Source organism: Oryctolagus cuniculus, chromosome 2 (assembly GCF_051225735.1).
Source record: "Oryctolagus cuniculus isolate XC-2025 breed Fujian yellow rabbit chromosome 2, ASM5122573v1, whole genome shotgun sequence".
Taxonomy (NCBI): Eukaryota; Metazoa; Chordata; class Mammalia; order Lagomorpha; family Leporidae; genus Oryctolagus; species Oryctolagus cuniculus.
This window is the reverse complement of record NC_142868.1, coordinates 198,216,013-198,229,263: the sequence shown is the minus strand read 5'-3', so window position 1 is coordinate 198,229,263 and position 13,251 is coordinate 198,216,013. Positions and strand designations below refer to the sequence as shown.

Genomic DNA, 13,251 nt, shown 5'->3' with positions numbered 1-13,251 from the left:
AGTATATTACTGAAACTAATAGAGAAGCAAATAGATGTTTAAACCAATGTAGGATTACAATAATCACAACTCTCCCTTTTTATTTTTAAAGATAGATTTATTTACTTATTTGAAAACCAGAGTGTGTGTTGGCGGGGGGGGGGGGGTCTTCCATCTGCTGGTTCACTACCCAAATGGCAGCAACAGCCAGGGCTGGGCAGAACACAGCAGGAGCCCAGAACTCCATCCAGTCTCCCACACGGATGGCAGGGGCCCAAGTACTCGGCCCATTCTTTGCTGCTTTCCCGGTACATCAGCAGGGAGCTGGACCAGAAGCGGAGCTGCGGAGACTTGAACAGCCACTCTGATATAGGATGCTAATGTTGCAGGCGGCAGCTTAGTTCATGGAGCCGTAACATCAGCCCCATGTTATCATTACTTTTTAATTTTAGCTCTTCTATTTTAATACAAATATTATAATTTAGAATAGTTCATTTTTCTAACTAAATTTGTTAAAAATCTTATCATTTGAATCAATTATTTATATTAATTCTGCTTTACTTATAGGAGTTCTGCGTAGAATTTTCATTTGGGGAAAGGTTTCCACTGAAGGTGAAAGTGAAAATCAGTGTACAAGGGCTCTTCAAAAAGACTGTGGGAGAATAGAATTAAAACCTAAGTTTATTTGGGTGCAAAAACCTTTGAAATCCATGAATATTTCATAATATGCATCTTCTATTTTTTGAAGACCCCTCATAGTACAGCATGATGTCTGCCCAGTTACAGCCACGCAAATCATCAGGTACCAGCACGCAGACGACATTAATCCACAGTGAGGATAATGAGAGAAGACTTCAGGAGACAGGGAAGACAACTGTCTCAATTTGGAAAAATTATCATTAAAAAGCAGAGCTTGTTCGTAGCATTAAGAGTCTACAGTGTGATGGCATTTTGAAACGTTCAGATGAAAGTACGTGAAATCAAATGTTCACAGCTGTCCTAGCCAGCACTGTATCATGAGCTGCTGCCAAGTGATAAGGGCCATCTGCGGGGGCAGCGCTATGGCACGGCAGGTAAAGCTGCTGCCTGCAGTGCCAGCAACCCACATGGGCACCAGTTCAAGTCCCGGCTGCTCCACTTCCGATCCAGCTCTCTGCTGTGGCCTGGGAAAGCAGCAGGAGATGGCCCAAGTGCTTGAGCCCCCGCACCTGTGTGGGGGATGTGGATGAAGTTCCTGGCCCCAGCTTCAGCCTGACCCTGCACTGGCCATTGTGGCCATCTGGGGAGTGAATCAATGGATGGAAGATCAATATCTCTGTCTCTCTCTCTTTCTCCCTCTCTATCTCCATAACTATGACTTTCAAAATAAATAAATAACCTTTAAAAAAAAAGAGGTCTGTGTAATTACTGCCCTTACAAAATCATTAAAAGTATCCCATTTATGGCCGGCGCCGCGGCTCACTAGGCTAATCCTCCGCCTTGCGGCGCCGGCACACCGGGTTCTAGTCCCGGTCGGGGCGCCAGATTCTGTCCCGGTTGCCCCTCTTCCAGGCCAGCTCTCTGCTGTGGCCAGGGAGTGCAGTGGAGGATGGCCCAAGTGCTTGGGCCCTGCACCCCATGGGAGACCAGGAAAAGCACTTGGCTCCTGGCTCCTGCCATCGGATCAGCGCGGTACGCCGGCCGCAGTGCGCCGGCCGTGGCGGCCATTGGAGGGTGAACCAACGGCAAAGGAAGACCTTTCTCTCTGTCTCTCTCTCTCACTGTCCACTCTGCCTGTCAAAAAAAAAAAAAAGTATCCCATTTATCACATTTAAGGCAGCAAATGCTTTGCACAGCGAATGGAGGCCTTGAACTCAAATCTATACAATATGTCTTAAACGAAGGCAAAACCATTATTAATACAAGTGACCTCAAAAGATTTAATCCATACGAAGTACAGACCTCAAGTTCTACAATGTTTAGGACTTAATATGCTTAAATCTAAATACAAATTTGTAATCAGGTCAATATAAAAAAATAAAAACTCTTCTTTTATGTCCTTCCTTTTCCCAAAAGTTAATTTAACAGAATTTTAGAAGAAAAAGGCATCACTAATTTTTTTAAATTTCATCATATATTTAGATATCCATTCATTTGCTTTCAGTCATGATTCTCAGTGCTGACAACCGTCCTGTGAAATTATTTTCATGAAACTCTTTTTCCTCTTTGTTTTTTCGTTACGGAAAGTAAAAAGCAGAAGCATTACGTCCTGCTTCATGGCCAAATGTGTGTCTTGTGAAACACTCCCACCTGGTGGACTTCCTTAGTATTGCTAACAAAGGTCACTCTCCTAAAGGATTTATGGACCTCACATCATCTTAGCATTTTAATTACCTAGCATTTGGGCTGTATAGTACTTTAGCTTTTTCTCATATTTTGAAAAGGCTTAAAAACACTAACTTGAAATTCTTACATTGCAAATCCTTATTTAAAAAAAAATCTAGCTCCAGAAAAAAATAGCTTCCTGATTTCTAAAGGCATTTTTTTTTTGGCAAATTTGAACCCTTTAATAGATTTGTTTTTAAAAATATAAACCCACGTTAATACTCTTACTATATTGTAAAATAACCAATATAGGCTATAATATTCTTTACATATTATCTATACACTTTTTACACACTAAAACACATTTTATTTAAGTTGATACTACTGTTTGTTTCCAAATGGCTTTAGTTAATATAGTCAAGTTTTTCATGTTAAAGTTAGAAACACACAACTTCTGAACATTTAAAATTTTTCCTTTGTTCCATATTAGCATAAAACACTGAGAATTGGCATTATGACTTTAAATGCTGAGAAAATATTGTTAAAATCAATTTTATCCTATTAAAAGCAAAATAAAAGCTAATGAAAATCTATCTAGAAAAAAATACAGCCAAGGGGTTGGCGTTGTGGCATATCAGGTAAAGTCGCCTCCTACAGCGCCAGCATCCCATACGGGCACCACTTCGAGTCCCGGCTGCTCCTCTTCCAATCCAGCTCTCTGCTGTGGCCTAGGAAAGCAGTACAAGATGGCCCAAGTGCCTGGGCTCCTGCACCCACGTGGGAGACCGAGAGGAAGCTCCTGGCCCCTGGCTTCAGATCAGCGCAGCTCCAGCCATTGCAGCCATTTGGGGAGTGAACCAACGGACAGGAGACCTTTCTCTCTGTCTCTCCCTCTCACTGTCTGTAACTCTACCTCTCAAATAAATAATTTATTATTTGAAATAAATAATAAATAAATAAGTTATTTATTTATTTGAAAATCAGAGTTACACAGAGAGAGGAGAGGCAGAGAGAAAGGTCTTCCATCTGATGGTTCACTCCCCAATTGGCCGCAACGGCCGGAGCCAAGAGCCAGGAGCCAGGAGCTTCCTCCGGGTCTCCCACGTGGGTGCAGGGGCTCAAGGACTTGGGCCATCTTGTACTGCTTTCCCAGGCCACAGCAGAGAGCTGGATCGGAAATGGAGCAGCCGGGTCTCGAATCGACGCCCATATGGGATGCCAGAGCTTCAGGCCAGGGCGTTAACCCACTGTGCCACTGTGCCACAGCGCCAGCCCCAAATAAATAAAATCTTTACCAAAAAAATAAAAGAGAGAGGGAGAAACTATTACCAAAGGACACACAGGGAAATCATTTCTATAAATTCTCATGATGTTAAGCATAAGTATTTCCTAAGTCATCCTTTTAAAAACAAACAAACAAAAAGATTTATTTATTTATTTGAAAGGCAGAGTTAGAGAGAGAGAGACAGAGAGAGGGAGACCCTCCATCCACTGGTTCACTCCCTAAATGGCCACATCCGCCTGGGCTGGGCCAGACAGAACTCAGGAGCCAGAAGCTTGATCTGAGTGTCCCGCGTGGGTGCAGGGGCCCAAGCACGTGGGGCGTCCTGCACTGCCTTCCCAGGTCTCAGCAGGGAGCTGGGTCAGAAGTGGTGCAGCCAGGACTCGCACTGCAGGCGGAGGCTTAGCCTACAAGGCCACAGTGCGGGCCCAGTTTCCCTTAATCAGATGACAACAGAGGCTCCTTAGGCCGGCACTCAGAGGGGCCGCCACACACCCACTTTCATCACTCAGTTCGTCCTGATGGGGGCAGCCAACCACGTGGTTGGCTGGACTTCTCAATGAACCTCATTTTCCCACCCACGTGCATGCCTCAAAATATGTCCCTCAGACTGACGGGGTGCCCTGACTCAGGCCAAGTTTGCATAACCAAATAATAGGTGCTGGAGCAGCAGGGACATGCAAACAAGTGTGGCAGGGCTGCGCACGCATCTCTTCACCCAGGAGGAAGGCCACGTCCTCAGACGCTCCCCTAGGGAGCCAGCCTCGGCCCTCACGGCGTCCTCTCCCTCACCCCACAGCCCCGCGGTGGGCTCCGGGCGCTCTGGCCGCGGCCTCTGTCCAGTCATGCCCTTCCCCTGGAAACACTCCCTACACATTCTCGCTCAGCCTGCTGCAGGCCTCCCCTTGGCTCTTCCCTCCCACAGCAGCCTCATGGCCCCTTAGCCACCTGGGAAACTGCACTCCTCCTGGCCTCCCTAACTCTGTCACTTTCCCGTCACGACTGCCTCTAGTATGCTAAGTACGCAGCCTTATTCCCTGGTGCAGAATCACGGTTTTTCGATTAATTCCATTAAGACAATGAATAAAAATAAGCAACACAGGGGCTGGTGCTGTGGCGTAGCGGGTAAAGCCGTCACCTGCAGTGCCAGCATCCCATATAAGCGCCAGTTCGAATCCTGACTGCTCCACTTCCAATCTCGCTCTCTGCTGTGGCCTGGGAAAGCAATAGAAGATGGCCCAAGTCTTTGGGCCCCTGACCCACATGGGAGACCCGGAGGAAGCTCCTGGCTCCTGGCTTCAGATTAGCACAGCTCCAGCCATTGCAACCAACTGGAGAGTGAACCAGCGGATAGAAGATCTCTCTCTCTCTCTCTCTCTCTCTCTCTCTCTCTCTGCCTCTCCTTCTTTCTCTGCAACTCTGACTCCCAAATAATAAATAAATCTTTTAAAAACAATAAGCCATGCAGAATCAGAAATGCATACTGAATTGTCATCATTGCATTTGATTTTAGGGATATCTGTCCAGGGTTTACAAGCACATGTGTCACATTAAACTTGACAAGTAAACTAATGTTATTTATTTTTATCCTGATAAATGTGGCTCTTACTATATGCCATTTAATAATTATTTCAGTACAAACTCACTTCGTTTCATCTCCTACATAGAAAATTATCTTGCATTTGCACAAAGAACTAGATGAGGTTATCTCTTCAAAAAGCTAAAGACACTGATAAAGTACTGTGCCTCCACATTCAGGGCACGCGTGCTTTGGATGGAAACAATAATTATAAACAGGACAGTGACAAATTCTGAATGACGGCAACATTCAGGCTAGAGAGAAGTCCTATCACATCAGGACCACAGACCCGCATCAAGATTCTAAGCTATGTAGAAAACCCAGCCACACAGGGGAGCGCTCTGCCCTGGTGGTTAAGATGCTGCCTGGACGCCTGCATCCCATCCAGCTCCAGCCCTGTTCCATCCTCCAGCTAACGCGCACCCTGTCAGGCAGCAGCTGATGGCTCCAGCACGTGGCTCCCTCCCACCCACATGGAAAGCCAGGATTGAGTTCTGAACTCCTGGCATGAGCCTGACCCAGCCCCTGCAGCTGGGGGCTATTTGGGGAGTGAACCAACAGATGGAAGATCTCTCTCTCTCTCTGCATGTCTGTCTCTCTCTCTGCATGTCTCTCTCTCTCTCTGCATGTCTCTCTCTCTCTCTGCATGTCTCTGTCTCTCTCTCTGCATGTCTATCTCTCTCTCTCTCTCTCTCTCTGCATGTCTGTCTCTCTCTCTCTCTCCCTGCGTCTTTCAAAATAAATAAATAAATAACAAAAAGCATCAAACCAGCATACATGAAATAATGTTGGGAATAAATATCCCTAGTATCTTAAGACTTAAAAGAAAAACTGTCAATATAAAGGATGCATTCTGTACAACAAAGGAGATGAGACAACTTTTTCACATGTCTAACGCCCAATTATTCATGCTATTCAGATTCATAACTGAAGTCCACATGTAAAGAAACAATCTAGGCCGAATGCTGGGGAGGCGAGCTGTGAACTAACAACCACTGAGAGGCAGGAGACGGAGGAGGCGTAACGCTCGGCTCACGTACACTCTGGGTGATGACAAGGGAGGATACTGTAAGACAAGGGTTCTATTGAGAAAAATCTCAAGAATGCACAGAGATACCACTCTCTGAACAATTAAAATATACCAGACAGGTCTACAAAGGTAATAAATGTCTGCAGTGTCCATCACAAACAGCTACCTCAATGAAAAGAAACATGCCTAGCATTCTTAGGTCCTGCAAAACTGACTCAATTATTTTGAAAAAATCAAAATAGAGGGGCCGGCGCTGTGCCACAGCAGGTTAAAGCCTCAGCCTGCAGTGCTGACATCCCATATGGGCGCTGGTTCAAGTCCCAGCTGCTCCTCTTCTTATCGGGCTCTCTACCGTGCCCTGGGAAAGCAGCAGAAGATGGCCAAAGTCCTTGGGCCCCTACACCCACATGGGAGGCCTGCAAGACGCTCCTGATGCCTGGCTTCAGATCGGCTCAGCTCTGGCCAGCAGATGGAAGACCTCTCTTTCTCTCTCTCTGTCCCTAGTTCTCTGTGACTCTGGCTTTCAAATAAATAAAATAGATCTTTTTAAAAAAAAAATAAAAATAGGGCTGGCGCCATGGCTCAGTAGGCTAATCCTCCGCCTTATGGTGCCGGCACACCGGGTTCTAGTCCCGGTCGGGGTGCCGGATTCTGTCCCGGTTGCCCCTCTTCCAGGCCAGCTCTCTGCTGTGGCCAGGGAGTGCAGTGGAGGATGGCCCAGGTGCTTGGGCCCTGCCCCCCATGGGAGACCAGGAGAAGCACCTGGCTCCTGCCATCGGATCAGTGCGGTGCACTGGCCGCAGCGCGCCAGCCACGGTGGCCATTGGAGGGTGAACCAACGGCAAAGGAAGACCTTTCTCTCTGTCTCTCTCTCTGTCCACTCTGCCTGTCAAAAAATAAGAATAAATAAATAAATAAAAAATAAATAAAAATAGAGTAGCAAAAGAAAATATGTCATTAGCCTTATCACAAAACTATCCTGCCTATATCATCCTGAGTATAATTTTGTTTGAGTAATGTCAAAACACAATTTTAAAACATCACCTTCACAAAAACTTACATGCATTCTTTTAAACCTTTATCATTGCTCAAAATGCTTAAAATACCAGAAATAAAGTTTTATACTAAAATATGTCAATAGTTGTCTGAAATGCTGTAATAAAAAGTAGATAGAAAATCTTTATCTACAGTTTTTATTTTACTCCTTTTCTTCTTACTAAATGTGTGTTAACAAAAAACCCACAAATGATGTAGACAAAAGCTTTTAGCTCAACACATAATTGCAAGAAAATTACAATAATTGTACCAATTAAAATAATCTTGAATGAACAGTATGTCATCTTAATGTTCCAATGGTATATAGAGGGATCTACTTAATTAGCTGAAACTGCTTTCCAGTGTTAGTATCAAATGTCATTTGTTAAAAGTTGAACAATTTAGAAAATAATTTAACAAACCAATTTTACCAAACACCAAGAACCAACATTTTCTTTTTCAGCTGAATAAAGCAAGCAGATGTGTCATCAAATTGCTATAAAAATAAATGAAGCTTTTTATGGATTAAAAAAATAAATTTTACGACCAGCATTAAAAATACTATTTTCTGATTGTTTTGACCAAATCAGACTTCTTTAATAAAATAAATGAATATCAATTATATACCGCTGCTTTTTGTCAGCTGTAAATAAAACTTTTTATTATTCAAATGACAAGCAATAGCACCAAAGAACCCAACTATGGTTAAGTAGAAACAGCCATTTAAATCACTCTAACACATTCCAATATCTGATTTTTCAATAGCTTGGACAGATAGTTTGTCTTCTTAAAGTTTTTCATTCCAAGTCATTTTAAGTTACTTCCTTATAAATTCCCAAAGATTTCTTAGTATACTGTCTTTTCTCTTCCTTTGGCGATCTACAAAATGCTCTTTGTATTTGTAGACATAGAAGACATACATAGTATTCAAAACCTCAAAACCACGATGAATCCAACCCACACAAGGATGGCAAGGCCACCAAGTGGTCTAGTCTAAAACAACGCTTTTGTTTAATGGCAAAACAAAGTTTAATATCAGCTCACTACATCTGCAATACATTATACTTTAGATTACTTGAAAAGCAGTCTATAAAAACTCGTTATTTTATTTCTTGATGAAAAATATTTATCTCTTCCCCCAGAAAAATATTTCACAACTACTTATTTCATAGGGAGGTATAATAATCACTATTTCCTTTAAACTGTATGCTATGATTCTCTTTTGCCCATAAATAGCCCTCACACTAAATAGCCTCTCTGCCTCGCAAAAAATAATTTTGGGGGCCGATGTTGTGGTGCAGCTGGTACAGCCATCACCTGCAACTCCAGCATCCAAATGATTGCCAGTTCGTGTCTTGGCTGCTCCACGACCAATCCAGCTCCTGCTAATGGCCTGGGAAAGGCAGTAGAAGACGGCCCAGGCGCCTGGGCCCCGGCCCCCCGAGACCTGGAGGAGGCTCCTGGTTCCTGGCTTTGGCCTGGATCAGCCCTGGCCATTGTGGCCATCTGTGGAGTGAGCCAACTCATGGATGATCCCTGTCTCTCTCCCTCTCCTGCTGTAACTCTTTCAAAGAAATAAATCCATCTCTTTTTTTTAAGTGTATGTTTTATCTTCAATCAGAACATAAGTTTCTCAAACAGTAGCACTTAGAGGGGAATGATAAATACATTGTATTTAATTTACCTCCCCAAGGTTTAGAAAAAGGTTTGCACGTAGGTGTGTATAGGTGTAGCTGTGTACAGACGTAGATACAAATATATCAAATATATCGAGAGAGGATTAGCACCCAGGACACAAGACTGAAGTGCAATGTTATCAACAGATCAATCTGGATGAAGGGTATATGGATGTTCTTTGTATTTTTTTTTTTTTTTTTTTGACAGAGCTAGACAGTGAGAGAGAGAGAGACAGAGAGAAAGGTCTTCCCTCCATTGGTTCACCCCCCAAATGGCCTCTACAGCCAGAGCTACACCGATCTGAAGCCAGGAGCCAGGTGCTTCCTCCTGGTCTCCCATGCGGGTGCAGGGGCCCAAGCACTTGGGCCATCCTCCACTGCCCTCCCAGGCCACAGCAGAGAGCTGGACTGGAAGAGGAGCAACTAGGACTAGAACCTGGCGCCCATATGGGATGCCGGCGCTGCAGGTGGAGGATTAACCAAGTGAGCCACGGCGCCGGCCCCTTAGTATTATTCTTACTCTTGCAACTTCTCAGTAAGTTTGGAAGTATTTTCAAATGGAAAAGTTAATTGAAAACATGTTAAGTTGCTCAAGACAGGATCATGACTTCGGGTTTGTCCTTCTCTTCACCCCCTCCCTGGCCAGCCCCTGCAACAGACAACAGACAAAGAACAGCTAGCTACACCTTGGCTCCTGCACACACCCGTGCTGGATAGCAGCTGATGAAGAAATTAACTGAAGTGGACACACAGACCTCAGGGGAAGCAGTGACGCCTCTAACCACTACCCACCTTGGTTTCCTTCAGGAAATAAGGGAGAGAGGCAACATTCAAACGCTTGCTTGTAGCCCCAGCATCTGCAGCAGGGCCTGCACACAGCAAGTGCTTAGTCAACTTTAGCTGGATTGAATGAAATACGAGTGTTTTGGAGGGCCTTTCAAATCGCTGGTTTATTCCTGCATCTCCGCTTCCTAGAGACCCGGGCTTCCTTCCCCTGCCCCTGCCCCTTTGCCTTATTTCTAAAATCTCGAAGGCCAAGTGCAATTCCATCCCGCTTCTCCACAGGGCTGTGGACTGAGCCCCATTCACTCCCGCACACCCCGTGCAAACCACTGGGTCACTGCAGCATGAACACCCAGATCCGGGACGCGCTCCGGGCTGGAGACCAACACTGCAACAAGCCTCCACAACACAGACACCAGTCGTGAGACACACTACGAACACAGAAAATGGTGGTGGAAAATGACGCAGACCGCCTGCTGACAATGCACCAAGAGAAGGAGGACTTGCAGTCCTGCAGCTTTAGCATGGGAACTCTGCACCACATACAGTGTTAGACTTAGTATTTCATTTACATTGTAAGACAGCAGTTTCAATTATCCTCAATTTCACACAACTTTTCCTACAGTTAACTTGTATTATTTTTTTCCTCGGACATCATTTAGTAAGAATAATAAGTGAAGTATTTGAAGGTATGACAAGAAACTGATAATCCTTAAAACTTTATATGCCTGGAAAAAGAAGAGTATGTCCAAACAAAGTTGCAAATTTGACATTATGGGATATATACCAGTGCTAGTACTACTCAAAACTAGAATGAATGAATAAAAATAAGTTGAACCCAGAAATTTACATTCTATATATTACTCTGCATTTGGTTTGATTTATATGAACTAACTTCCTTTTTAAGTCAAACTAAGGGGCAGACATTTAGCCCAGCAGGTAAGCTGCTGGTCAGGATGCTGCCATCGTGGTCCCTGGGTTTGACAGGCAGCTGCTGATGGCAGCTTTCTGCTAATGCAGACCCTGGGAGGCAACAGTGACAGCTCAAGTAATTGCCACCATGTGGAAGACCTGGATTGAGTTTCCAGCTCCTTGGATTGAGCCCTAGCCCAGCCCAAAACAGACCCTGCCATTGTATGCATCTGGGGAGTGAACCAAGGGTAATGTTTTCTTTCTCCTTCTCTCTGTCTCTCCCTCTCAAATGAATAAATACAAGTAAACTTGGGGCCAGTGTCATGGTGCAGCAAGTGAAGCTACAGACCGCAATGCCAACACCCCATACTGCAGTGGTGGCTGGAGAACCGGAAGCTTCACTTCTGCTCCAGTTCCCTGCTAACGAGCCTAAGAAGTCAGCAGGAGATGGCCCAGTGCTTGGATCCCTGCCACTATGTGAGAGACCTCAGTGGAGTTCCCTTCTCCTGGCTGCAACTTGGACCAGCCCTGGCCTTTCAAACAAACAAATAATAAACCTTGAAAATAGATAAATAAACTCAACACAAGATGAAGTTGCAGAGCTCACGGTACCTCTCATAGATGGTTTTCAGAGTCGTCTGATCGGGCACACCCTCGGTTTCTTCCAAATATAATATGAGCCACGAAGTTCGGTAGGGCCACTGCTCTGTCAGGTTGATCCAGCTAGCAAGCCTGTCCCAGTTGAAGCTAATCTGGTTGGCTCTCAGTAACCGCCCTGTATGAGCATAAAGCATTTTAAAGTTAATAGATGTGTAGTAGTATATTAAAACATTTAGTATAGTCACAAATAATTTACCCTTAAATTTCAAAAATTTGCCATCTTAAGTCATACCATAAATTCAAATCTAGCATTGATAATGGCTTCCGAAATCCAAAGACCTAGACTAGAAAGCTTCTAGGAGCTCTGAAACAACTCTGTTGAATTCTAAAGCGCTGTTTTTGTTGGATTTGCTACTGGTCAGATATACTTGTTTGACCACACACATCCAGGCCAGAAGCAGAACCGCGTGTCACACAGCCCAACACTGCCCACAGTCGCACAGATGAGCCACTCACCCACAAGGCCCACTCCTCTCAAGGACTGTCTGCAGACATCCTTCCGATGGACCTGGAACAGATCCAAGTACCTTGGTCCATTCTTGCCTATTACGCGTCTGTGCAATCCCACACACTTTCACTTTTAGGTAGTAAGAGAGGCCTAAGCAACCTACTAGCCGAGTTATGTCTAAATTTTGTTATTTCTATTTTTTAAACCAGAGCTATTACGGGGGTTGTGTAAGAATCCTGATTCAGCGCTCCAGCACTGGGCATCACATGTGGACAGCTGTAACCCTAACTTTCAGAATGGATACTCTGACTCGTTGCATCATCACTGATTTGGTTTGGATTCTCAACTGTTACTGCTGCTTTTTAATTTAAAGCATTGTCAGTTTCACTTCATTATTATTAATTTAGTTTGTATCTAGACTGGGATAAGTGAGAGTTTTGGTTCAAATATGAATTACTCCTTTGCCTACAACTAGTATACAAGCTGAGTATCCATTGTCTGAATTGTTGGAGACCAGAGGAATAGCTCAGAATCTGGTTTTTTCAGTCTTGAAATATTTACTGCACATGATGGGGAAGGGGCCCAAGTGTAATCACATAATTCACATTTGTTTCCTGTACCCCTTACACATATAGCCTGAAGATAATTTTATATGACGTTTTTCATAATTTTGTGCAGGATACGAAGTGTCACAATGTGGAACTCTCCACTTGCGGCCTCATGGTGGTGTGTAGAGTTTCAGATCTCGGCACAATGTGGACTCTGGAGTTTGGGAGGGGGATGCTCACCCTAACAGATACACAACCACAAGCCCCACATCCCACGCCTCCTGTACCCCCAGACCACGCCCTTTAACAAAACTGCTGACACAAGCAAATGACGTTTTCGTCACTGTATTCTTTTCCCCTGGAAGGTGGGATCTGACCTACCAGGTCGGTAACAAGGTCTTCACCTTCCATCTGAGTGAGCTGTGCTCACAAGCATTTGAGAGCTGTGGAAACTCACAAGAGTGTCACCACTAATGGCACACGAATGCCGCAGGACGCGTCTAATGAAAGATAGAGCCCTACAGCCCTCGTGAAACCTGATCCAGTGGAGCTAACAGACCAAACAAAAAGACAGAAATGAACTAACACACATCATGACACTGTAGAGTATGAACAGGTTAACGCAGAACTGAGTGTCAAAAAACGGGCAGCAAAAGCAAGGCATTAAAATACGCTGGAACGGGGCCAGCATTGTGGTGCCACAGGTTGAGCTGCCTCTGCACCAGTTCAAGTCCCAGCTGCTCTGCTTGCAGGCTAGCTTCCTGCTACTACACTGGAGAAGGCAGCAGAAGATGGGGCCTGGGAGACCAGGATGCAGCTCCTGGCTCCTGGCTTCACGCCTGGCCCAGCTCCAGCCACTGAAGCCATCTGAGGTGAGAACAGCAGATGGAAGATCTCTCCCTCTCTCCCCTCTCTCCTTCTGTCTCTCTCCCTCTTCCTCTGCTCTCGGCCTTTCAAATAAATACACCTTTAAAAAAAATACTATGAAGGTGTGATTTAAAAATGCTTGAACACT

The 13,251-nt window shown here is 44.7% G+C and overlaps 1 protein-coding gene across 6 annotated transcripts in view; it reads right to left on the bottom strand.

The window, feature by feature from the left end:
* Nucleotides 1–13,251, bottom strand: part of KIDINS220 (kinase D interacting substrate 220) — a 101,779-nt gene that overhangs the window by 34,141 nt on the left and 54,387 nt on the right. For all 6 annotated transcript variants that reach the window (XM_008249999.5, XM_008250001.5, XM_008250002.5 and 3 more), the window contains exon 22: nucleotides 11,193–11,355. In XM_008249999.5, coding sequence (XP_008248221.3) covers nucleotides 11,193–11,355 — 163 coding nt within the window. The remainder of the gene's footprint in view (nucleotides 1–11,192; nucleotides 11,356–13,251) is intronic.